Here is a 27879-nt window from a genome sequence, read left to right on the forward strand (position 1 = left end):
TCCCTTTCCAACCTAATCTGTGAATCAGAGGTTTCAGACAACAACACTTGTTTCCTCTGGCCCTGGCCTGCAGACGCTGACTGAACGTGAGCCAGCCGGAGTTCTCCTCTTCCACTGTTTCCCCTGCCATGGAAAAGTGTTTGGAATGAGTTGTTTCCCAATGAAAACACTGATGCTGAAGACATGGAGTCCTGTTGACTTCCAGTGGCATACAGGCCCAGGGATCAGTTTACTGAATGCTAATACAGCAACCTGAGCTATGAGCTGTAGTAGCAGCTCCTTACCATGGCAAGATTGCAAGCTTACTTTAAGAATAGTGTTGTTATTGGAGTTGACTGGCTGTTGCCTCCAAGGCCTGTATACGCATGGTTAACCGTTTCAGCATTATAGGGAAAGTATTCTCCGGCCTGTCTTTCACATGTGCCCACTGCTCCTAATAGTTAGGCGGATGGGTAAAAACAAAGGGACACATTTCATGTATGTGCAAATGTACAGTAATAAAAAAATGAATACCCCAAAGTTGGGACTAAATTAATTATTACAGTAGCTTTCATTCTAGTCCTAATACTCCTCTAGGTTGGAGCCTGTTTGCAACTCAGCAGACTGGACCATGTCACTGCAGAAAGGAATAGGACACATACTGAATTGAGTACAAGTTAGCTTAGAAAAACACAGAGAGATAAAGAGAATTCTTTAAAAAAACAAAAACATATTGTGATATCACAGAAATATCTATCTAATACCTCAAAAAACGGTCCAAAGCATGTCATCCCAACTCTCTACTCTCTCCTCCCTGCCGGTCTCCTCTGTACCACTGTATCGTGTTGATGCAGAAATGTCTGATCTTATCTTAACAAAAATAATATTTCAGTCTATGCTTGGGGCGGCTGTAGCTTAGTGATTAGGTAAGGCTATCCACAAAGTCTGTTTCAAGAGACATTTTAGGGGTTCATGTGTTCATTTGTGTCCATCCTCGCCAGACACTTCACTGGTCTCCTTCGAGGCTGCCCACAGACCCAACTACTTCCTGTCCTCTGACTCTGGAGGCCAGTTGAGGTTGGCCAAGTGGGAGGAGAGCAAGGCATTCTGGGACGGCGCCACCTTCATCCTCCACAGGGACACGTGGATCACAGGCTTCGACTCGCTAGAGTCCTTCGCCAAGCCGGGCTTCTTCATCCACGCCATGCCTCCTCGCCTGCACCTCCTCAAGTACAGACACACCGCCAACTATCGCAAAGCCACCCTGTTCCGGATGACAGGTGGGCTCAGTGCATTGCAACGTTATCGTCTGATAACTGAACTATATGTGTTTATTGTATGTATGGGTGCTACTATGTGTGTGTGTGTGTGTGTGTGTGTGTGTGTGTGTGTGTTCCACTCACAAGATCTTAAACTACATTGCAGATGGGCCTGCAAAAGTATAGTGGCACTATAATATCCAACAAAAAGACAATATACAATATTGCTGGGTCCTAGCAGAGACTGCTGGCCAATAGCAGATTGGATTTCTTGCTGACAGCAGTGAATGCCGTACATAATATGCTTAGCAGGAAAGAAGCCAGGGAGAGCGAGACCAATGTCCAAATGACTCCGAACGAAGGTGTTCTGTTCCCCTGCTGGTGGAGCCATCATTGGAGTTCTACACAATACAGTCTGAAGTGTTCATTTAACTCAACGTGTACAATATATTGACCCAAAAGTGTTATTGTAGCATTCAAAGAGCTTCACATTTGATCTGGTATTTCATGCTATCTTAATATTTTTTATCTAGAATGAATGAATCTTTTCCTGTATGGTCTGTACTCAAAACAAATTCACAACATTCTGGTACAGAGCAGATACTATGAGAGATATGCAGAATATTGTAGGATATTTGTAGAGCACCTACTCGCTCAGTATTTGGTTGTGTTGTTAATAAAAAATACTATCATAGTATTATTATTATTATATAACAACACGCTTATATAATATGTTATTATTATAGCTCCACTGTCTAGTACCCAAAGGTTTACGTACAGTAGGTATATCTCAGTCTGGATACGGGATCTTAGCTAAACCTTCGCACACAAAAGGTAAGTGTGTGTCAAAGTGGATTAGCTCAACGCCTGGCTTGTGTAAGAGTTCTGATTTTAACTTGTCTATGAAGTATATGTTTTTCAGAGTCTGCCTCCAATTTGCTCACTAGACACTTTTGGACAGACTATCTCACAGAAATGTTGCGTGTGTTCACCAGGCCCTAACCCAGATACCCCGGGAGCTGCTCGGTGCCAGTGGCGTTACGACTCGTGTTCCACTCCTTGTTTCAAAACGTGCAGCGACCCATCAGGTGCAGTGTGCAGCACCATTCCCAGGTCAGAACCATGAGCTTCCCCAAAGAGGCCTCAACACTTTGACTCTCATAAACAGAGGTCGAAGTTCTGTTTAGGATCAAATCTCTACTACTGTTGTTGTTCTACTACTACTACTACTACTACTACTACTACTACTAGTAGTAGTACTACTACTACTACTACTGTAGACTACTACAATTAATACACTACTACTAGGGATGTCCCGATCACGTTTTTTTGCTCCCAATCCGATCCCAATTTGATTTTGAGACATAATACGATACCGATCTTTCCCGGTCCAATCATTATATTTTTATAACACTTATACCATATCACAATAGCAAATATCCTAATGCATGTCACTCTAGTCTAGTCTGCTGTGTTGCCTTTCAATTATTGTAGTATTTGTTCAAATCATGCTTTTATGTGGACACACCACCAGTTCATTAAGTATGCCTGGTTTGCCTGGTCGGTGGTGATGAGTGGTGATCCACCTGAACTGAAGCCGCACCCACAGCTGTAGTTGTATGATAAAGGGGGAGGGGTTAGGGGAGGGGCTGATAGTGTGATGTCACTGTTACTGTTTATTTCATTGGCCTGTTTGACTGTCAAGGGTTCAGCCTCCAGGAAGAAACCCTAAATACAACGTTAATACACCATTGCACATACAAACGACTCCAGGGTGTCTAATGAAGTACTGTCACCTCATACACACATGAAAAACTGGAAAAATACAAAAAATGTATGAGTATCTCTCTCATTCAGAGAGAGTACTACAGACACCTATGCCATCATGCATGGCGGGGGTTGCATTTCCTTTGTTTCCATCATAGGTGTCTTTCACACCTCTGAGTGTGACTAGTCTTTGTTTGATGATTTCTGACTGGAACCAGAAGGAAAACAACTAGCATAAACACAACAGTTTATACAAAATCTCATTGCTTATAAATCTTTCTTTGAGATTTACTTTGGACAATTAAAAGAAAAACTATCTTTTCTCCCCGATTCTAATCTTTTGGAAATCATGTGATCGGAGCCGATTTCCGTAAACTCTTCTACATAGACTTCTATTGGCGAATAGTGACAAAGGCCTGAACCGGACATTTACGGAATGCATTGGAGTCTATGGACTTTACAGTGACAAACGAGTTACATGAACCACGTGACCGGGCTGTTTTCTGCACCCTCAATGTCCTAACTCGGTCTTACTCTATGGCTCTGGTTAAAAGAACAAATCTCTGTCTTCCTATTGGTTGACCCACATGATGTCACAGTCTCGCAGGAAAACGGGCCCGGGAATAAAGATGTACAATAAGAATAATCGCTACTCGAGCCCACAGTGACATTTTTAACAAAGGCCAACACGTTTTCTGACTTGCCTTCCTGTTTCCTACAGAGTGGAGGCATGTCTTCCTGTTTGTCCTAGTCACATGGTTCTGGATGAGGTCACCCACAGATGTGTCCATGTGGAGGACTGTAAGTAGCATTATGACTGCAGGTTCCATCTCCATAACAGCTGATGAATGTGTCCATTTGACTAAAATGTCTTTGAGCAAGACGCTACAGTGGTGAGCTGTTGAGAATGGCAGTGATACCACTTGTGTACCTCCGTGGTACCAGGGGAGCACCACACCCGCTTTAGTGGTACGACTTTTCACACTTAATTTAAAGGTATACCATTTTTAATTGTATTGAACATTGAATATGACTAATTGCCACTATTGTCAAGACCAAAGGGCATACAGTAGATCCCTTTTGTTTCTGTGAAAAATTCCGCCATTTTAGCAGTTTTGGCAGTTCTGTGCTATCGTTCTTCACGGAATTCGGCAAATGGTAGAGGGCTGTGAGAATCCTTCAGGAACTGAAGCTCACACTCATTATTTTTTCTTCTTATAGCTGCTTGCAGTGACGGATTAACCCCTCTCAAGAGGCCCCTACTGATTCAGCCAATTAATTAATTAATTAATTAATTAACATGCATGCGTTTAGTGCATATCCACTACTGCCTGCGCTGCCCGCTGACACAAGACACAGCAGCCAGCAGGCACTGCGCACAGCCTTTCCAACTTCAGTCTCTGCTAAACTATCTGCAATTTCCCCGAAAAATAATTAGCCTATATCTACAAGCTCCATTAGCAGGCAGCAGCATGTTTTGTCTAAATTGTCTTTGTGCCCAACAAATGTAGCTACATAATATTTGCAAACAGTGCTGTTGACCATGTTGTTACATGGTCCATATAACAGTGTGCACCAACAGACAATGCCAATATGCTATATTAATATTAGAACGTTTTAAAGACAGATTAATTATTGACGACAATGCAACCTGTGGGTCCAACGTCAATGAAAACTTTCATAATAGCAATTAAATTAATTTACTCACGAGTGCTGAAATCGTGAAATGGAGGATGTAAGAACACACTTTTGTTGTATTAGAGCAGGGTAAATATGAAGTTTTGCGCCAAGGTCTTGTTTATATTCCTCTTTACATAGGCTGTATGTTATTGTCGCAACTTGGTCCGTCTGAGTGAGGGGGCCTTCCTGAGCAAGGGGGCTTCTGACGGCGTCGCTTACTCGCTTCCCCTCTGTCAGAGGTGGAAGCGACGCGCAGCCGTGGGGAACCCCCCCAAACCGACTGCCCCCCCCCCCCTCAGAAAACTGCTACAGAAACTCTCAGAGAAGACCAAAAACACTAGCGGGGGTTCCTATGTTGCGTTATATTTTTCGAAAGAAGAAACGGCTGTACCTATAGTCTCGTACCAGGCCCTGCAAGCTTCGGGCCCTGGCGCTTAAGCTCCACCTAGTTCCATTGTTAATCCGGCTCTGGCTGCTTGCAGCTATATTCATTATTATTGCGAACGAAGTGATTGCGAACGAAGTGAGCACTAACTATAGAAGCTGGCCAAAACTGTCTGTGTGTCTGTGTGTCACGCTGTAACACCACCCGCCCGCGACCAGAGGGCAACTGAAATTGGAACATACAGAGGTCTGTGTGTGTGTGTGTGTGTGTGTGTGTGTGTCAGACTGCCACAACAGCTTCGTTCGCTTCCTGCGTTTACGCGTCTTACTTGTTATGAATTACTATCATTGCATCTGTCAGTCTCTCATTTTCACACTTTTCTAATAGTGCTTGTGTTTTTTGGGGGGCTCAGGCATCAAGCCACCAGTTGCTGTGCAGCCCACGGCGCCATCCAGTGTCCGGCCGACACCTTCAGCTGTCACTTCAGCTGTCAGCACAACCAAAGCCACTGCTATCGTCTCCACCTCCACCACCACCACAACATTCATCTCTCCACATGCCACCCAAACGGATACAATCACCACCACTATATCCACTGCAACGACTTCTGCGACAGTGACAACACCCACCACTATTACTACCAAGGCACCGACAGAAAGGGTGACGCCAACAGTCAGCACTTCTGCAGCTCCAGAGGTGCCTGCAATGCCAGAGTCATCTCGAGCAACCTTGCCGCCTCCCGCTAGACCAGAGGGGCCTGCCATGCCAGAGTCACCTGGAACAACCAGGCCACCTTCCGCTAGACCAGAGGGGCCTGCCATGCCAGAGTCATCTGGACCAACCAGGCCACCTTCCACTAGACCAGAGGGGCCTGCCATGCCAGAGTCATCTCGACCAACCAGGCCACCTTCCGCTAGACCAGAGGGGCCTGCAATGCCAGAGTCATCTGGACCAACCAGGCCACCTTCCGCTAGACCAGAGACGTTTTGGCCTTCTCGTCCAAGCTTTCCCCCTCCTGTCATACCAGAGGTGGTTGATCCATCTCGTCCAACCTTGCCTCCTCCCGCTAGACCAGAGGTGGTTGAGTCTTTTCCAACTTCTCCCCCTCCTGTTAGACCAGAACTGCCTGAAACGCCGTCTCGTCCAAGCTTGCCTCCCCCCGTTAGACCAGAAGTGGTCGAGTCGTCTCGTCCAAGCTTGCCTTCTCCCACTAGACCGGAGTTGCCTGCAATTCCCGAACCGCCTCGTCCAACCTTACCCTCTCCTGCTAGACCAGAGCTTCCAGCAACACCCGAGCCATCTCGTCCAGGCTTCCCTCCAACCGATAGACCAGAGGTGGTGGTGCCGATGTCAACTACAGTTCGTGGCAGCACTGTACCAATGCCCCCTCCCGTTAGACCAGAGGTGGTGGAGCCAGTGTCAACTACAGTTCGTGGCAGCACTGTACCAATGCCCCCTCCCGTTAGACCAGAGGTGGTGGAGCCAGTGTCAACTACAGTTCGTGGCAGCACTGTACCAATGCCCCCAGACTGGACGATTACAACACAGAGTTCTGCTGTTGACTGGACCACCACCACATCGGCTCCCTATTCCATCACTGCTCTGTTTTGGATTGAGACCTCAACAAAGGTACCCTCTGCCACCAAGTCCACATCAGCCACCACCCCCGAGCTCACAATCCCCTCCCAGAAGCCAACTGGCATCAGTGACCTTCCTCCCGTACCAGTGGTAACAACCTACACGCCTCACCTGAGGCCATCGTCAGAGACGGCTGTTGTTACAGAGAGGACTACAGCACCCACAATCACCACTGTTGCATACACAGGAACCGGAAGGACACCTGTAACCTCAGAGGCAACGCCATCAACAACCACTGAATCAGTGCCACCTGGTTTACCGACCACAAAGGCAACCACTACGTCTCCACTCCTGCCTGTTGCTCTAACGGGCACCGTCCCAATGCCAATGGCTACTTCATCTACAACTACAGAATCAGCCACTCCAGTTGCCCATTTCACCACACTCAAGACGACACCATATCCGAAGACAACAATGCCACTTGTGTCCACAACACGTGTTCCTGAACGGCCGACGGCAACCCCAAGTGGCATGTTGCCAAGCACGACGGTGTACCCACATGTGGACTCTTCCTCAACTTCAGAAGGTGCAACAACCATAACAACAACAAAGACTACTGGCGTTCCTCTTTCAACCTCAACAGCCTATACTGAGACAACGTCCTGGTCTTTAGGCGTTACGACAACAACCAGAACCACTGGGATCACGAGCGATATACCCTCCGAGATTCTATCCACCACCATTTCCATAGGTCCTTCTTTCACGACCAAACCCACCGTAGCGCCCGTGTCACCAAAGGAGACCACCACTGTACCGCGGGTTCCATCGACAGACAAATCCCTCCTCACTCCGATGACGGTAAAAACTACAGAGCCATGGCATCCACCCCACTGGGAGATTTCCTCCACCACAGTTACACAACCAGTCATTCCCAGCACCACAACCCCAATTCCTCACCTTCCAACAACTACGCATCCGCTCATAATCCCAACCGCCACAAGTTCCACATTGAAAACTACTGTTCCCCCAGAGGTTGAAGTTCCGGAAGTACCAACCACTAGGAAACCAGAGACACACGGACCTCCTGAAACACCTCTCACCACCGTCTCCACCAGGGCTCCGCCTGGGATCGTTATCACAACGATCAAACCAGTCACCCTGCATCCAGTAACGGCCGCCTTGCCTCCACTGGTACCTTGGATGACCGGTAGAGTTGAGGTGTCCACAATGGCAACAACAGCACCTTCCCTCCCCTCGTCTCCCACATACACCACTACCCCCTATCCAGGACCCACAACTTACATAGATAAAGTCACCACCCGCCTGGTGTCGACCGCGAGGACTACACCACCTTCAGTGACCCAAACAACCCAGACCACAATGTCCAGGACGACTCCCAGAGTTCCCACGACAGCAAGAGTGACCCCCAGAGTCTCCACAACAGGGAGGGTTACTCAAACGACGAGGCGTCCGACGGTAACCACAACTTCCGCTGCCGTTGGGGTGCCAACGGTCTCACTGAGACCCACGGTAACAACGACAACTGAGCCGAGGGTCCCGTCCACGACGAGAACGTCCATTAAGGTGGTCACAACTCCCAGTGTCGGCACCTCTGCGACTCCACTGCCCACTGTGCCTGGTCCAGCAACAGCTATCCCCACGGGTGTCACCACCACACCACTGCCCACTTCAACTGAAAAGCTCTTGACTACCAAAAGGGTTGAGGTCACACCCTCCACAGCCAAGACTGTCATGCCACCTCCAGGCGAGGTGCCCTCCACAACACCTAGCCCATCGGTGATACCGGCTAGACCCGTCGAACCAGAGCGAGTGGAGAGTACCACTCAACGGCCCTTAACCGCACCCCCTGCAGCGGTTTCTCCGTACACCACAACTCAGCAGTCAGGCGACGTCACGACAAGGATTTGTACTGTGAGTTCCTTTGTAAATACTCTAGCATTTCCTTGTCTGTGTATATGTTACCTACCTCTTTTGACAGGGAAAGAAATAGCTTTTGATGACCAGTGCTATCCTGAAACTTTTGTCGGTTGAATAGAACACACAAAGCATACACTGAGCATACAACGAAATTTCTAGGGAGCTCCCACATAACCGTAGTACATAAAAACACTGACATACACATAACATACAACACAGAGTAAAGTGCATGGTGATATTTAAAGTGCATGATGGATGGAAAAAAGAGAACCAATAAGTTATCACAGTCCAGAGTCAGAGTGCATGATGCATATGAGGGGACAGTCAATGCTCATTAGTTTCGTTTAGCAGTCTGACTGCGTAGGGGAAAAAGCTGTTTGTCAATCACTGTTTTGTCTACACTACCAACTACCACAGTGATTGGGACCTTCAAATAATGGTTGTTTGTGTTTCAAACTTATTTATTATTTGAAGGTCCCAATAATCCTAGTTGTCTCTACAGATTATCTGTTGATAAAATAATCTAACCCGATGGTTGGTCTAAATCAACACAGAATCTAACTCATTTAGCATGGCATTTGAAAAACAAGATAACATTGTCCTCGATTTTACTTTTGTGTGTCCTGCAGCCTCCTTATGCAGAGTTCATTGATGAGTGTACCAAGTATATCTGTGTCAACAACCAGTTGGTTCTGTTCAACAAGACTCAGAACTGCCCCTATACCTCGTCTCCTCCAAACTGTGGGCTGCTGGGCTTCGCCATCCTGGTCAATGGAGACAAGTGCTGCCCTCAATGGGATTGTCCATGTGAGGAACACGCATGCAAGCGCACACTAGGGCATCTTCTAGTCATTTTTACTTGTCGACTAGTTGTTTAACCTACAGTATTATGTTAAAAAAAAACACAAAAAAAATATATTTGTACATTTAAAATCTGTGTACATTGGTGACTATAATTATAATCTACCTGATCTTGAGGCCTACAAAATCGGGGGGAAAAATTATTATCAACTAGTCAACTAGTACCAGCAAGGTCGACTAGTGGATTTACTAGTCGACTAGTAAACTAGTCGACTAGTCGCCCTAGCGCACACACTTTGCACATACAGAGTCACACACAACCAGTAGCTTACATGCTCGCACACAAACACACACACACACACACACACACACACACACACACACACACACACACACACACACACACACACACACACACATCTCTTTCAGAAACTCATTTTCAGCACTAATTTTCCTGTTCCCTCCAGGCCGCTGTTCCATCTTTCCAGACCTCAGCGTGATCACGTTTGACGGGAATAGCGTTGCCGTGTACAAAGCTGCCACCTACATTGTGACCCAACTACTGAATGAATCTGTCAGTGTCACGATACAGGAGTGCCCGGCTGACTCAGAGCCAGTGAGTCCACAAACTTAATTCAGTGACTTTCCCAGCATATTTCCTACCTCTAAGGTAGCTGTAGCTGTACTATTTTCAGTCCAACAGAAATCAGAGCCACTAATTGTGCCGTTAGGTGTAATTCTGTGCTTCTTTCTAAAGGTCATTTGGAATTTCACCAACCTGTGTCTGGTGGCTCTCAACATTACCCACAAATCCAACAACGTCCTAATCAACCGACTGCAGAGAAGGGTTGGAGACACTTTCTTTCCTGATCATAACACGGCTACATTCACATGATATTGTGTTCAAATGCATTCTGCCACCTACAGTAAACACATCCAGATTTTAAACATCTTTGTGTGTGTGTTTCAGCTCTATGTCAACTCCAGGTATGCCAGGCCACGGTTTAAGAAGTTTGGCTTCGAGATTCTCGACACAGGCAACATGTACCTGATCCGCAGCCCAGCTGGACTCAAGATCCAGTGGTTCCACAGCACGGGCATGATGGTTATTGAGACGGAGCGCTCCACCAACAAACTGCCCACCATGGGCCTCTGTGGTACGACAGCAGGGCGGCCTTAGGGCCGATTCATACTCCTATTTTAGAGCCTACAATGTGACGTCATTTGAGGTTCAAGGGGGGGGGGGGGGGGGTACCGTCCTAAAGTCGGCTCTTCGGTGATACTGAAAATTTCTGACGAGCCGAAATCATTTCAGCACTACAGTGCCGAAGCAGCGGTAAAATAGGAGTATGAATCGGCCCTTATCGTTACACAAACGCGTTGTGAGCTTGTAGATTGGCTATTGTCAGCAAGTGTAAAATCAGCCATTACTACGGCATCAAGTCCCGCCAAAACACATTTTAGTCGACTAAATCAACCGTAGATTATTCGACTAAAATCGCATGACATTTAGTCGACTAAAACTAGTCTAACACTAAAACATTCCAGGTGACTAAAATGTGACTAAAACTAAATGAAAACTTCAAAAGACTATGACTAAAACTAAAATCACATTTTGGCAACTCCGTATTGAACCATTTCAGGGTTCTTAAATCATGCAATGAATGTGTCCAGGTTGCTGCGACGGGAACCCGTCCAATGACCTGACCCTGCCCGACGGCAGCACGCTGGGCGAGGGCGAGGACCCGGCGCTGTTCATCGACAGCTGGCAGGTGCCCAACACCACCAGCTACGTCAGCTACAGCCGGCGGCGTGAGGTCAACTGCTCCACCAGCGACTGCTCTCACTGTCTGACCATGTTGAACAACAACACCTTCACCCCCTGCCACGCCTACGTAGGTTCATCCTAACCCCCACCTCCTCCCCCACTAACGCCTCCTCACGCCTTCTTCCCTCACACCATCTTTCAGAAAAGGTTTTCACGTTCTCAGCTTGGTAGGCATTTATTTGCAGCATGAACGAATATAGAGGCAGTGCAATGGAAGAAATGTACTCTTATATGTTGAGAGGGAAAAATTTATACAACTATTTCTGCTCTCAAAGGCAGACATGGCAAAGAAAGACAAATTAAATAAACATGTCATGATAAGGGAGGAAGAAATAGTGTTGTTTATTGGTGCTTGAGTGCATATTCATGGAGTGAAAGTAACATACAGTAATAATAATTCCAATGGATTATTATATCATGGTTGTATGAACACTGACAGGGTTAGAGGTTCCTTTCTGTATGTATGTAGCTGAGTGGTTCAAGCCTGGCACCAATCATAATTGCATTACTCAGTGTGTAGTAGAGCATGTTACTAATATTGCGTTTAAATTGCGTTAACAGTTAAATGACACTACACATGCACAATGTAGGTTCCCATTGGGTCAACCCTACTCCGCATTCACTCCTTGAACTGTCAAATGTTTTGGATTAAAACACCAACAAATGGCATATATGCTAAACACTCACAATATTCAGTACTTTATACCTGTGTGTGTATATTTCTTCTTGCAGGTACCCCCCACCACGTTTTGTGAGCTGTGGGTTCGTGATGCCGAGTATGTCAACAACCCTTGTGTTGCGTTGGCTGCTTATACGGCTTCCTGTCACAAATTCAACATCTGCATTGAGTGGAGGAGTCCAGATTACTGCCGTAAGATATGGGATTTTGGGGCACATTTCTAATTCACCTGAGTCAAGTAAATTAATTACTCTCAGTTTGATTTGGTTTTTCAGTCCCTGCCTACAATACCAATGTCCCAATACCCAATGTGGTTTCAGATTGACTGGTCAACCCACTGAAGAGAAAAATGGATGCAAACAGACAGAGAGATGTATAGATAGATGGACAAACACACTTTTCACAATTCTGTAGTAGGAATACAAATCTCGAATAAATCAACTACAGACCTCGGTTTTTAATGTCTGCTACTCCATCTTTCTGGAGCGTTGTCACGACTATGGTCGTGTGTGGTTATGATTAATTTTGAGTGTTATGATTTATGAGTGTTATTTTGGATTATAAATATATATATATGTTTATTGCTAATATTATATATATATTTATATGTTGGTATTGTTATAGTATATATATATATATATGTATGTGGAATTATCTTAGGCCTAGATGTCTTCTAATATGTATATATATATATATATATATATATACCTGCGCAGCAGTTGTTATGAACCTGTATTAGACTAACTCTCCTCCCATGCAGAGTATACTAATGGGTCTTCAGACAGACTGATTGTCATCAGCTGTGTGTCTGGGTACTCCCGTTGGCCATGACCATGGAGGCCTGATCATCCTCCCTGATTGGCTGACGGTCACGTGAGGGAGCTAACGGCCGTGGCTCTCACACTATTTAGCACATTCATTCCCAGACAGGCACTGGGGAAACACTGACTTTCAAGGTCTTTCCCCCATCCGTCGTATCACTGTCGTTTCCAACTGTTTTGCCTCATTTGTGAAGTTGAACCTTTTGTTTAGTTAAGTTACCTCCCTTCGGAAAGGAGTAACTTTAGTTTTGTTTTGAGATTCCGTTTGATTGTATTTATTTGAGTTAAGAGCCATTATTTTGTAAACTATTGTTGATTATTATAATTTATTCATAATACTCTTGAATAAATTCTTGTATTAAGACCTTGGTTTCATTTCTCCTCCATATATTACATTACCTTTACCCCTAGACATATGGTTTTGTAACAAGCGTAAAAACTAAAATCTATCTTCCCAAATTATAGATGGACAAGGCATGGCAAAGAGTGTTAAGTTCTAGGAGAAGCTCGAGGTTATACTGTAGGAACTTGTTTTCCAATTAAAAAGTAAATTTAGTTTTTAGAATGATAATATCATATAGAGAAAATATCATACAGTTTGTTTTGTATCAGTTTCTTTCATTAAACGTAATAAAATGACGTCACGTAGGCCATTATTTTAAGAAGGTGACAAAGGCCTGGTCTGCCCTCTGTTTCTCCCAGCGTTCACATGTCCAGAAACACTGCGATACCAGGCCTGTCTGCCAGCCTCTATGGCTCAGTCCTGCTCCAACCAGGACTACGACCCAGACCCGGACCAGTGCTCTGGGCTGAGTGAAGGCTGCGTGTGCCCAGAGGGAACGCTGCTCCACCAGCCGTACTCGGCACTCTGCATCACCCCGGACAAGTGTGGTACGCCTAGGGTGTATTCTATAGCTTCTGTTGTGGTCTATCACACTTTCACATCTATAAAAGTACAAGCGATCGGGTTACATCCAGTAGATCATAAAGTTTACAATACAATTTCTACGTGTAAAACTACTTTGATCATTTAGAAAAGCACTATATAAGCTTGATGTATTCTTTTTTGTTGTCGTTATTAACATTTTAAAATACAAAATGAGAGTAGATCAAAGGGGATTATACAAAATTAGATAAGACAATTAGCATGTTGATTTCAGTTAAGGATGTAGAATAGATTCATTATTATACGGCTGTATAGTTGCAATAGAGGGCCACTAGTGTTTACAGTTAGACGAACACTGATCATTTTTACTGTGCACAATCACAAAGAAGAAATCTAAAGAAAAGTGTTTTTGTGCAGCGTGCACAGACAGCTCTGGCACTCCTCGTTCCGACGGCGAGGTGTGGAAGGCGTCCAAAGATGGCTGCTGCATGTACCGCTGTGACAACGACTCCATCGTCCCCGTCGAGTACAACTGCTCCGCCGTGGTCCCGCCGCTGTGCAGTCGAGTCGGGGAAATCGTCATCAGCCTCGCCGTCACGGACGACACCAGCTGCTGCCCGCAGAAAGCCTGCAGTAAGGCTGATAGCGTCCCTCCCTATCCTTGAACAAATTTAGAATATTCACAGGAAGTAGTTCATTCCTTACTTTGTACATAATTTGTGCCGAGGGTTTAAACCCCACAGCTATGTCGAGTCCGCCTACAGGAAATACGTAAGCTGCAACCATGATACCCGTTTCTGAATTCGTCTATAATATGGAATGTGCTGGCTAGTTTACAGAAGTTGGAGTAAGGTGACGTTAGACTAGCTATGTCCCATTTGGTTTACTGAGTGAGGTCTGTGAGGTGTGGGCGTTCTTTATAGACATGTAAAACAATGTGGATGCCGATGGTCTCTGCCTAGCGTCTTTGCTACTGCTGACACATTAAAGGGATTGTAACATTAAAAAAAAGGTTTTGGAATTGTTCTTGTTTTTTTTAGGTTTTCTAATCTCAATTGCACCCAAAAAACATGAACTTTTAACATTCAGTAGATTTTCTGTGATCTGGGGTTTTCTGGCTCAAACAGGTGCTCTGATTTGCCGGCAGTAAGTGACATCACTTACTGCAAATCCCATATATGTCAATGGGATTTGCCAGCAGATGTCACTGTTTCACTGTGTTGCCTGTTTTCATTGTAGCTCAAAAGGCCCAAAAAACCCCAAAGAAAACTTCAGACCACAGAAAATCCACTGAATGTTCAAAGTTCAGGTTTTTTGGGTGTAATTGAGGTCATAAAACCTAAAATAAAAAATAAAAATAAATGAAAATTAATGTCATAAAACCTTTAACTACATTTAGCAACATGTAGGGTGGGGGAATCGCAGTTCCATAGAGACCATAGTTTAACTTTTAATTGTTGTTTGCTTTCAATTGTTGTTAATTAGGTACATTAGGTAGGTTCACTTGAATTTACACTTATTTTGATTCAATTAGGATTGGTATCAAATGAAGGGAGTAGAGTTGTTTCCATTCTTCGCTTAACCACTTGACCCTAGCATCCATATTCTGGTCATGTCCTAATAGGTTTCTTTTAATAACTTTGAGCAAAAATGCTATAGGCAAACGTTCGCCGGAAACAGCACATCTGCAAGCTCAAAACTAACCCGTTGCAATGCCACCGTTGTGAGCTTGTAGATATTTCCTGCGAAGAGATTTTGGTGTAGAGGGAGAAAAGGAAGGGGGCCAAGGATAGACACCAGGGGGAACCCCGGTCAATGAAGTATGGTGTTTGACGTCTTACCATTGTCTGTATAACCACACGCTCTGTGATGTCTGTCTCTCCAGTCTGTATAACCACACGCTCTGTGATGTCTGTCTCTCCAGTCTGTAACCACACGCTCTGTGACGTGGCCCCTCCTGTGTGTAAGTACGGAGAGAAGCTGGTGTCTTACTACAAACAGCACTCCTGCTGCCCTCAATATGTATGTGGTGAGTATACTGATTAGACTGAGGCTCTCTGAACATTAACAATGTACAGGAACACTAATTGTAGCTTAACTTAGTTGTTCATTTTCTACCCAAGCTGCTTAAGTTACTTTGATTAATCTAGCAGCTAGATGTCTAATAATTAGTGACTAATTAGACCTATACGAGATGTATCGGGTAAAAAGCAGTTAACTGCCTGCCTGGTAGGACAGAAGAAGAAACATTGGTACTTGAAGAATCTCTATAAACTGACAACCCAGCACATTTACCGTAGATAATGCAACTGTGTGTGTGTGTGTGTGTGTGTGTGTGTGTGTGTGTGTGTGTGTGTGTGTGTGTGTGTGTGTGTGTGTGTGTGTGTGTGTGTGTGTGTCTGCGTGCGTCAGAGTGTGATCCTGAGTTTTGTGAGTCAGACATCCCTACGTGTCGAGAGGACCAGACTCTAATCGCCACCAGAGCTGATGGAAGCTGTTGTCTGGCTCACATCTGCAGTAAGTTCTATAAGGGGTCAGATGGGTGGGACGCAAACTCTACAGAGTGCAGAGCTCTGATCTAGAAAAGTTTGAGAAACGACCATTTATGGACCAGGGGAAATCTGGAAACACTTAACATAAACATGGCAGTCATTTGGCTGTCGTTTAAAGTGGTGGGTGGGATGTTTATTTTAATGATCAATCAATGGATTCTGGCTTGGCCTTGGATCAATGGAGCTAATGTAGGCTAGTATAGTACAGTAGTACAATGAAAACAACATTTTCAAGGTTTCAAGTGTTGTCAAGGAAATATACCATGACATTTTCTTTTTCTTTTCGTTTAAATATTATTGTTAAATTATCAATACAATCTTAGTGTTTTTCCAATTATTTGGGAGTCCACTTCTACCCCCACCAGTGGTCCCTGGCACACAGGTTGGGAGTTGCTGCCCTGTAGGGTCGGTGCTCATCTGTTGACATTATTAGATCTGATACTGTAGGCTTGTCATAATATACTACTATTTACCCTGTATCTCCTCTTTTACCTGTTCTTTCTTCTGTGACTTCAAGATAAGGTGTTTGTGTTTAATTGCTTAATAGAACACTTTTTCACTCTGTTTGAAAAGTTGTATAAAGGCCTACATGAATACACATCAAGATATGCGGTTGGGCTTAGTTTAATTATGTTGGATTATTTCCCTATATTATTGTATAGATGATAATAATGATGGATAATAATTACAGGGGGTGTAACTACAGTAGGAGATGGGCTTCTACGGTAAACGATCACATATGTCCTGTTGATGTTTTCTTGAGCAAGGCACTGAACACGCTACTTGATTACGGTAGTCAATTGTAAAGTTAGGATCGGTATACAATTAGTTTGTGTGTGTGTGTGTGTGTGTGTGTGTGTGTGTGTGTGTGTGTGTGTGTGTGTGTGTGTGTGTGTGTGTGTGTGTGTGTGTGTGTGTGTGTGTGTGTGTGTGTGTGTGTGTGTGTGTGTGTGTGTGCGTGTGCGTGTGCGTGTGCGCGCGTGCGTCCCAGTGTGTGGTGCATGTACAGAGGTCAGAGTGACAGAGTGTCAGGAGGGAGAGATGTTGATGGTAGACAGTACCGGCATCGGCAACAGTACAGACCGATGCTGCCCTTTGTACCACTGTGGTAAGAACAAGAATACCCTAAAGTAGTGATTCTCAACATTTTTTTAATCCATTTAGACCTGACACAAGAAAAACCCATGTTTCTATGTCAGTGGTTCTCAAACATTATTGAATTATATGTATTTGGCCACCGACCCCCATCTGAAAATATGTTGTTCCAGGGAACCCCCCACCCCCCAGAAGCAAAGATTTGAGTTAAAAACGTTTGATCTGAAAGAATATATATTCAAAGATTTGTGCCACATTTTCACGATTAAAAAAATATATAGCAGATCTAATCTACAAGCTTAACATAACATAATGCTTGAAACACCAAAAGGGGTTCCCGCCCAAAATGGGTTTTAATGTCATGGTCCCCCGTTTGTTACAAAAGCAAGGGCACCACGCAATTTAGTGGTTCATTGACATGAAAACGTTTGAGAACCACAGACATAGAAACAGCTTTTTTTTTTAAAGAAAAGAAAAATAGATATAGAATCAGCCTCAGGTCTTAATGGGAAATAATAAATACAGTGGATCCTTTGGAATTCACTACAGGTTATTTTGTCCATTTCCTTAAAAGTAATGCTTTTCCCGGCAGTAACAATATAGCCTATATCTACTACTTTAACTATCAATACACCAATAGACAGACATACTGTAGACACACACACACACTATACAATCATTTGAAATGTTTTTGCCTTATACCGTGTGTGTGTGTGTGTGTGTGTGTGTGTGTGTGTGTGTGTGTGTGTGTGTGTGTGTGTGTGTGTGTGTGTGTGTGTGTGTGTGTGTGTGTGTGTGTGTGTGTGACTGTGTGTGTGACTGTGTGTGTGTGTGTGTGTGTGTGTGTGTGCGTGCGCGCGTGCGTGCGCGTGTCTAGTCTGTGAGCCTTACAGGTGTCGTCCGACTGTTTGTCCAGTAGGGATGTCTGTTGTGTCCACGCCCCATCCAGAGCAGTGCTGTCCTAGTTACACATGCGGTACGACTCCTCACCTCCAACGCCTTTATTAAGCCATATTTATATATTTTAAACACTTACATGTTTGCCTATAATCACAAAATAGGGGCACCAGGTTTGAAAGTGGTTAAACTCCATGACTGACTCCGTGAAACGCTAGCCTGGTTAATAAACCAGACTAATATCGCAAATTTATGTTTGCCAACGGCTGATTCGGTCTGGTTTATTAACCAGGCTAATGAAACGCCACCACCAGTGTTGGTGTTTTCACTCTGACTTGCACTAGAATATGTACACATAACTTGGATAACAGCATTGTTAGGTGTTGCTGTTTGTCAGAAATGTAATAATGTTGATATAAATGGTTGCTTGCCATTTCGACGAATGCAGTTTCTGACACCTTGGACTAGATGGAGATGTACTGTAGCAAATAATAGGGATGTAACAATATTGCCATCATCCAGGTATCGTAATAACAATTATGTCTCTATATTACTCTATATTACCTCTATATTATCAATATTTTGAGGGGCCTGTGACGGCATCTACCAGGCCAAACTTTTTATACAGTATATTATACTGTATTCACTATCAAGGACCACACCACCAATGAGGACATTTAACAGATTTTATTAACGAAAAATGCATGACACGATGAAGGAAGGAACGAAGATGACCCGCGACGGGTCGTCTGGCCATCCAGCTGGACGTCGGGTAATTTGAGCAAGGTGGGGAGGCTTGGGGTATCCGCCGTGCTCCCGGGCACAACGAACCCCACTTAGGGATCTGTTAGGAGATGTTAGAGGGAGTAGGATGAGAATTAGGGTGGGGGGGAGGGATGACGAAAGCGAGAACAGAGGGAGAACCGGGGGTTGAATGGGCTTTATATACACAGGTGGAGGTGACCCGATTGGAGGTGGCTTGATAGGAGGTGGAGGTAGCTGCGTTGGAGGTGTGGTCCTGCTCCTGAACTTCAGTTATGAGGCTGCCTCTGACTTGTAGTGATTATCTTCCTGTTCGCTTGGTTATTTATCTAAACTAAATTGACTGTATTTGTATTTATTTATTTTGAATCCCCATGTAGCAATGCACCATTTATCTAGAGAATAATATCCTTATTTCCAAGTACTGTGTCTGTGTGCGTGCGTGCGTGCGTATGTCAGTATTTTCAGTAAACATGTTAATGTTCTTTATGTGTTTCCAGAGTGTGCCTGTGAGAAGATCGCCAGTCCTAAATGTTCCCCGGTAGGTTCACCTGCTGACGCAGCTGAAAACACATCTGGATTTGTGTTGTTAGAAAATGCTTAGCTTCCTAACCATACCATTTCTGTTGTTAGAAGATGCTTAGCTTCCTAACCATACCATTTCTGTTTTTAGAAGATGCTTAGCTTCCTAACCATACCATTTCTTGCTTAGCTTCCTAACCGTACCATTTCTTGCTTAGCTTCCTAACCATACCATTTCTTGCTTAGCTTCTTAACCATGCCATTTGTTAACCAGGTGCTTGAAAAACGCCTGGACTATTTGACATTTGCTACTATCCAGTGTTGTTTTCGTCTACTAAAACTAAGATGAAAAATGTTCATCGACTACCTTTTTCCACTGACGAAAACTAAACGGAAACTACATGAAAACTATTGAAAGCTATGATGACTAAAACTAAGACTAAATATACTGACGATTTTGTCAACAAATAAAAACTAGACTAAAATGTTATAGTGGACAAGAGATCGAGTATAAGTCATTTGAAAAGGTGATGTCAGCGCCGATTTATAAACATTTTCAGTAAAAAGCTGCAATGATTTGACCAAATGTGGAAGTGTGAATATGATGCTTCAGTGTGTGGTTCTTCCAATCCAAATTGGGTGAAATCCCATCAAGTCGAGATTTTGACAAACAATCAAATGTTTACGCCTAAGGGGCAAGCCACTTGGAAGAGCATTATTGCATATGTGTCCTGTCCGTCCTTTAGTCTGTCATGTCTGTCCTTTAGTCTGTCTGTCCTTTAGTCTGTCTGTCTGTCTGTCTGTCTGTCTGTCTGTCTGTCTGTCTGTCTGTCTGTCTGTCTGTCTGTCTGTCTGTCTGTCTGTCTGTCTGTCTGTCTGTCTGTCTGTCTGTCTGTCTGTCTGTCTGTCTGTCTGTCTGTCTGTCTGTCTGTCTGTCTGTCTGTCTGTCTGTCCAACATGAGTGTTCTGTTGGCAACATGACTTGTAACGAAGGTTTACCATTTCATGCCAATTAGCTTTATGTGTTTTATGAAGGGAGAAACGACACAACTGGACAGGGCCGCCATGGTGGACTCGCAGAACCAGTGTTCTTGTAAAAGATACAAGTGTGGTAAGCATTTGTGCGTGTGTGGCTGGTTTCTCACGTCTGTCCTCTCACCATATTTCTTTATGCGTTAACCCTGTTTAAATGTTTCATTGAATTTTCTTAACATTTTGTTTATGTTCTCTGTAAACAGCAGGAAGGAAAACTGTTACCACGTGGTGACGTGGCATCCTAAATAAACTCAAACCGTCTGACCTGTGTGTGTTTCCGTGTGTGTGGTGTGTGTGTGCGTGCGTGCATGCCTGCGTGCGTTTTCAGTGCGCGACGCGGTGTGCCTGCAGGACGGTGCGCTGGGCGTGATGCGTCCCGGACAGACACTGGCGGAGCACAGCGAGGACGGTCTTTGCCACACGACTCAGTGTACCCGCACTCAGGACCCCGTCAGCGGATACTACCACATACGCACCGTCAGCATCAACTGCTCTGCATCCTGCCTGCCTGTACGTACGCTCGGGAAGAACCACAGTTGTAATGGATTGATTTGGTATATATATGATATATATATACACGGTAAAACAGAGAGTTTGCATGGATGTGTGTTTTGTCTTTTTCAGAATCAGGTGTACATCCCACCTAGAGACCAGCAGACCTGCTGTGGCGTCTGCAGGAACGTCTCCTGTTTGCAAGTGAATGAGAATGGAACGACAGTGCTGCACAAGGTAGGATGGAAGGCGCCTGAGGGCGAGAATTAACGCATCCGCCTCGTTGACGGCAGACTGCTGGGCATGGGGGGTCAGACCAACATGGAATTAATTCTGTACTGGCCATAATATGGCTCCTTATATTATAAGGAGCATGTCTTGAGTGTACAGGGTTTGATGAGGTCAGATCAACATATATGGAATGTCAGAACAGGTCAGCTGTTCTGACATCTAAGATCTAAGGGTTGTAGCGGGGACATTCTCTTGAGTGTACAGGGTTTGATGAGGGCCCAGGTAGGGCAACCAACACACACACTGACGGGAAATGCGTGATTCCATAGTTGACTGCGACCTCCGGTCGCAATAAATACACTCAAGACACGCTCAATATATGGCCAGTACAGAATTCCTTCCATGTTGATCTGACCCCCCCATGCCAAAGCGCCAGCGCTCGCCCAACAGTCTGCTGTCACCCAGGCGGATGAGTGCACGCGACATCTTCTCGCCCTAAAGGGCGAGGTCTTCTCGCCCTCAGGCGTCTTACTGGTACAGCACCTTTCATACAGAGTTGCCGTTCAAAGTGCTTCACAGGCAGGACGGAAATAAAGTGCTTTACAGTTTAGGTCATAACATATCAGACACAATACAAGACACATGAAGATAAAAATAGGAATAAAAGGTCAAGCATAGGGTTAGAAATTCTTCTTCTTAATTATTATGGAAGGAAGCGAGGGAGGGAGGTAGGGAGGGATGAGTTATGGAATGAGATAACGGAATTATTACATTTTTGGTGTTGTTGCTCTGTGTTTACAGCCTGGGAAGACATGGACGTCTAACTGTATGAGGTATGACTGCTCAGACACTCAGGCAGGGCCCACGCTGATCAGCTACCCCTACAACTGCCCTCCCTTCAATGAGACAGAGTGTATGAAGGTCAGCACGCACACACACACAAATGAAAACGGGTGTTATGCCATTATACACGTGTTTTTTGTGATCTGTGCCCTGTATCAACACTCGGAAATAGAACTGTGTTCTTGGACACGTCAATAGGTTTTGACGCACCCACTCGACGCCTCCAGTGTGCCTTCAGCAGTTAAAAGTATTGGGTGAAGAGTAAGACTAGTGTCTGGCACTTTCTAGTGTCAGGGCCTTTATTGTCACACGACAGAAATAGCACAACTACAAGCTTTTTGCTGTAGTGTTTGAGTTTGTATTGTTGTATAATAATGCATGAATACCAGAGAACTCGCCAGTTTACCAAGTCGCCACGGCGAACATTCTTCATCAATGTCTTCATCGTTATGCTAACATGCTGTGTACTATGTCAAACTCACAGATGTTATAGTTAATTTCCAGAGTGATCAGATTATTTTGTCCAATTCAATGGTCAGCTAGGTGATGGTGAAAGGTGAGAATACCAATGATAACCATTTCAGGAATTGTTTACTAATGAATTCCATTGTTTCGGTACTTTGGATTTTTATACTTTTAGCATTCCTACTTTCTTTAGTGTTAACTCTAAACAACTAACCTCTCTCTCTCAATTCAATGCAATTTAAATGAAGTTGAAGTAAAACTAAAATGCACTAAATCGGTAAACTGGCAAGTTCTCCGGATACCTAATGCATGCCCAAAATAGGCAAATGGTTATAACCTATGTGACTGTTTTCTTGACTCAGGTTGCTGGGAGTATAGTAAGTTACATGGACGGATGCTGCAAGATATGTAAGTGATTGATTGACAAGTGTCTATACTGTACTGTACTGTAGCTACAATAGAACCTCTTCACCGCTGCTTTAACATGTTTTCTCACAAATACATGTTTGCCCTTCAGTCGGTTTTAGCCATGCACTTTTTTGAACATTGTAAATCGTGGCTGATATATTTTCGTTTGCTTAAAAAGGGGGGCTCACACCTAATCCGTAATGTATTTCTGTTGTTGCAAAATCACACATTGAGACAAAATTGGGTATGATTATTGATTACAATATTACTGACGTGTTTCACATTTTTGCAATATTTGTTTGATCAAATATTTTCTTAACAAAAGAAAAGCAAAAGATATTTCCCACGAATTTGATTTCATTGTATGCCTGCATTATCAACTCAGAAGTATACCAACACCTCTAGTCTATATCGCAACACAATGCATCTGTAATGATTCAGTAATCACTGTTTAACTCTCCCGTAGCCTTGCCCGAGATAACGAGATTAATTTATCTTTGCACAGGTAGCCAGGGACGGAATACAGAGATTTGATAAATTAGCTTTAATCGAGATTTAAAATAAATAAATTATTACCTTATTTTAGCTCCATTGCTAGTTGACTAGTTGTTAAGAAAAAAAACATATTTTCTTTCCCGATTTTATAGTTTTATAGTTACACAGTACACAGTTTTTAAATGTACAAATATATATATATATATATATATATATATATATATTATTTTTTACATAATAGGTAGTTAAACAACTAGTAAAATAGGCAACTAATCAACTAGTAAAAATGACTAGAAGTGAATGCCCCATTGTCATTTATTGACATTATAGCTCATAATGAGATGAAGTAGGCATGATCGGAGCCTAATAAAACATTAATTCAAGCTCCCGCTAATCAAAACAATGATCGCTTCGCTACTAGGCCTCCGTGGGCCTCAGCAGAGCCGGGTGTACGGGTATGAGTACTTTCACTTTCAGGCAAAACAGCAAAACCTCTTCTTCTCTGCTCATGTTGCACATTTAGCTGGCACTCGCCACCTACCACACCTATCCCCCCCCCCCCCCCCTGACGTCTAAGCAGTTAATGATAATTCAACTTGAATCCAAATTGAACATGGTTAGTAAATTCTGTTCATCTGACTTCACCTGAGAACAACACACTCAACGGATTAGGTGTGAACAAGGGGTTTACCCTGGAGACCTATAGTATTGTTCCTGTTTACCAAAGTGTTCTTTTGTTACAAAGTCAGCTTCAGATATGTGTCTACTGTGTAACGTGTAATGACACTTGTACGTACATTAGGAACCTTTGGCATGCTTTTCAGTGAACCCCAGCATTCGTTGCAAAAAATAATGAGAAATATGATTTTATTCATTCAAAAGCAATATTGAAAGATATTAAGCATTGTGCTTTTTATGATGTTAAGTGAATTATGTGTGCAAACCAAATAGACTCCAGTCCTTGCTAGAATCCTTCATTGAAAAGCATAAGATGACATGCATGTGGGTTTTGTGGTTTAATGTGCTCACCCTCATGTACCCAATCCCTTACCAGGTACTGGATACTCTCTCTTCCCTTTCCCAGTTAGTCCATTGACACCCACAGTTAACACAAACTGTGAACGAGGTACCGAACATGGCTTGAAAAATAAACAAAAAAGAGAAAGAAACCGAAACGGAAAACAAACTACAAAATCTAAGGCTTGCCAGCACCATTGTTGATATCCAACAATGTACTTCCCTCCAAAATGAGATGCTAAAAGTAACAAATAGCGACAAACTTTAGAAAACTTTAAAGGACGTTCTTTACAAAGTATAACAAATATAGTCCACCCCATCCCTAAGACCCCATTCCCTCTCTCTGTGGACCACATACATGACATGGCTAAACTCTTTCCCCATTTTTGCACTGTCAGGGCAGTGCATTGTTGATTGCCAACAATGTACTGTTGGTAGTGGCCAAGTAGTTTCCATTTAGATGTCTGCATGTCTGCGTGTGTGTGTGTGTGTGTACTGTGTAGCAGCTACTGATGTGGGCCTTGGTGTTGGGATCTGTCATCTGCTTGGGTAATATGGTATATACTGTACACTGTAGAGGTTCCATTGCTTTTTACTGCATGCCTGCAGCACTGCCTCAACAACATTTAAAGTAAATGGATTGGTATGGAAATGACAGCCCTAAGAATGTTGGCATGAAGAATGACAGTTATGCCACAGTTTTATGATTATGTGCCAAGCTTTAGTTGAGCTGTAAAAACTTAGCCCATGTTTTCTGCCATCTGGACAGATCATAATTATGTGTGATGGACAGCAGAAATAATTGTACAATTGCTGCTAGATCATCAATTGATTATTTATTCATCTGTTCATTTAGACTAGAGGACTGCATCTACAGTCCAATGTGTGTTAGCCTCCGAAAGGCATAATACATTGTTACATTTTACAGTATAACAAAGCTTTTGTTTGACAGTTACTTTAAAATCCCAGCCACATTAGCACAGATCTCTCATGTCCTCCTCACATGACATGAGGTGGATGTCTTCTCCTAGGCCCTAGGACCTAGTGACCTAGGGACTAGGATCTAGGGACTAGGGACATAGGGACCTAGGGACCTAGGGACTAGGGACATAGGGACCTAGGGGCCGGGACTAGGGACCTAGGGACTAGGGACCTAGGGCATCGTTGTTGTTCTTCAACTGAGAGAGGGCATGCTTCCACTTACCTAACTTAAAGGAGTAGTTCACCCAAAAGTTAAGCCAATAATTTGATGACCGACGTCATCAAATTATTGACTCAGGAATTCGACCAAAAAAACCCAAATCTGCATGAACTCCAGGCTTCATGCGGTGTGTAATTGATAGAAAACTAGTCATTTTGTTTGTGCTGAACTACCCCTTTAAAGGGCTCTGTGCTTCAGACCTTAAAAAGGATCATACCAACGTCAATACATGTCTTTGTCTATTCACATTCGACCTATCATACATAAACATACCTGTTTATTGATATATCTTTTGATTTCACATATATGTTTACATTTTCTAAACCTCACTGTGAGGTTTTGAAATACATTCAAACACAATGACAGCAATGACAAAATAGTGGCATGAAGTCTTCTTGGAAAATCAAACAAATGGTCCGCAGTAGACCAGATGTGATTCATAGTGGGCTAAACATGCCAGACCACCGGTATGGTCCTTTTAACATTCTCTTAAACTTGATAAAATAACACACTATCAAAAATCACAGCATAACTGAATAAAAACCTTTTATGATGTACTAACTAGACGATACTGGCATCATCAAGTAACTTTTGACTGCCCTCTTGTTGATTGACACGACCGCCAATGGCTCAATTGCCACCATCCACAAACACATGGGTACAACATGGACGCAATTATGACATCACAGAATCAATTAAATAAATACATCCTGCACAAATGGATCATGACCTATAACCTTTGCTTTCTGCCCTGCTGTTCCCTATCTCATCCTTCTACTAAAAATAAGCAACCAACTTGGAAAACTCCTGCATGTATTTGCAAGAGCCTGCTTTTTCTTCCAGGCTCTCGCAGTAAAGTCTGGATTTTTTTTTTAACCCTGAGAGTTTTGGAAACATTCTCTCCCTGTTTTAATGACTCCTAGCCATCTCAATTTGGCTGTTTGTTATTTTGTGTGAACAGGTAAAGAAGATGGCAAGTCGTGTCAGAAGGTGACAGTGAGGATGACGATCCGAAAGAATGACTGCCGCAGTAACAGGCCGGTATGTCGGAAGACCATCATGAATACTGTCACGATGATGCTGATGTTATCTTCTCTTATATATTCTCATCATATCATACTTGTTATTATCAGTCTTAGATACAAAACCTTCACTACTCTCACCGGCGCAGGGTCCACTGGGCCACGTCAGTTCACAGCTGGCCCAGTCTAATCTGTGGTCAGTGAGACTTCAGGGCAGCGGCTATGAAGCAATATAGCACTAACGGGCAACGGTTAAGGGATCTCTTAAAGCCAAGACTGGTGATTGGTTACATTTGGTTTCATTATTGCAACGCCCAAACCACACCTATAGGCCTATGCATAATATAACGGGTAACGGAGGTGTTTAAGGGATTTAGACAGGTAACCAAAATACCGACTTTAGTGGGGGAACACCCTTTCCCCACTCCTAAAACCCCAAATTGTGGCTTTATAAAAATGAGACAAGAATGGAGCCCATAGGGCTCAATGTTTGTCCCATAGGGCACATAGGGCTCCATCTTCGTCACCGCTAAACCCCTTATCCCTAAACTTCTTTGCCTTTTTTACTATTTTGCAAAACATTTTTGAATAGTTAAAATAGCAGTAGTGCCTGACTACTCTACTTCGAAGTGCGTGTCGTCGTAATTCAACAAGCGCTTGTCCTTGGACCTCGTTGCAGGTGAACATAGTGTCATGTGACGGGAAGTGTCCGTCGGCCAGCATCTACAACTACAACATCAACACGTACGCCCGCTTCTGCAAGTGCTGCCGGGAGATGGGCCTCCAGCGGCGCTCCGTGCAGCTCTACTGCAGCGGGAACTCCACCTGGGTCAGCTACTCCATCCAGGAACCCACAGACTGCTCCTGTCAGTGGTCCTAGGCACACTCATGCACCCACGCACGCACGCACGCACACACACACACACACACACACACACACACACACACACACACACACACACGCACACACATACACACACACAGACACTCACACAAATAAACAGGGTTGGATTTGCATGGGGGGAATGGGGGGTGGATTACATGCCGATGCTTTTGATATATCTCCACTTTGGCCGATCTTTTTTTTTTATCACAGCTAGGGGATATGTTTTCCCTGCTTTTGGTCAGACTGAATTAAGTCTTAAATGCATGTATTTCCTCTTGGGAAATGTAAACTCTCATGTTTGATATTTGATAATATCACAATTTAAGGAAATGTGCCCCCCCCCCCCCCCCCCATG

At 43.8% G+C, this 27879-nt stretch overlaps 1 protein-coding gene across 1 annotated transcript in view; it reads left to right on the plus strand.

The window, feature by feature from the left end:
- The window catches only part of otog (otogelin), a gene marked incomplete at both ends in the record, with an annotated part of 90914 nt that extends 63396 nt beyond the window's left edge, over window positions 1–27518 (plus strand). Inside the window, 27 exons of the mRNA XM_083759315.1 lie at window positions 981–1259; window positions 2234–2351; window positions 3727–3806; window positions 5458–5766; window positions 6191–6830; window positions 7764–7839; window positions 7989–8178; window positions 8294–8445; window positions 9216–9393; window positions 9855–10003; window positions 10145–10234; window positions 10358–10544; window positions 11062–11282; window positions 11948–12086; window positions 13418–13606; window positions 14019–14234; window positions 15526–15630; window positions 16014–16118; window positions 19408–19448; window positions 20465–20540; window positions 20793–20974; window positions 21089–21193; window positions 21989–22108; window positions 22858–22903; window positions 24453–24524; window positions 26578–26657; window positions 27318–27518. Of these exons, the coding sequence (XP_083615441.1) occupies window positions 981–1259; window positions 2234–2351; window positions 3727–3806; window positions 5458–5766; window positions 6191–6830; window positions 7764–7839; window positions 7989–8178; window positions 8294–8445; window positions 9216–9393; window positions 9855–10003; window positions 10145–10234; window positions 10358–10544; window positions 11062–11282; window positions 11948–12086; window positions 13418–13606; window positions 14019–14234; window positions 15526–15630; window positions 16014–16118; window positions 19408–19448; window positions 20465–20540; window positions 20793–20974; window positions 21089–21193; window positions 21989–22108; window positions 22858–22903; window positions 24453–24524; window positions 26578–26657; window positions 27318–27518 (4346 nt within the window). The remainder of the gene's footprint in view (window positions 1–980; window positions 1260–2233; window positions 2352–3726; window positions 3807–5457; window positions 5767–6190; window positions 6831–7763; window positions 7840–7988; window positions 8179–8293; window positions 8446–9215; window positions 9394–9854; window positions 10004–10144; window positions 10235–10357; window positions 10545–11061; window positions 11283–11947; window positions 12087–13417; window positions 13607–14018; window positions 14235–15525; window positions 15631–16013; window positions 16119–19407; window positions 19449–20464; window positions 20541–20792; window positions 20975–21088; window positions 21194–21988; window positions 22109–22857; window positions 22904–24452; window positions 24525–26577; window positions 26658–27317) is intronic.
- Window positions 27519–27879: the final 361 nt, after the last annotated feature.

Source organism: Protomyctophum parallelum, assembly GCF_964188405.1.
Source record: "Protomyctophum parallelum genome assembly, chromosome: 2".
Classification (NCBI taxonomy): Eukaryota; Metazoa; Chordata; class Actinopteri; order Myctophiformes; family Myctophidae; genus Protomyctophum; species Protomyctophum parallelum.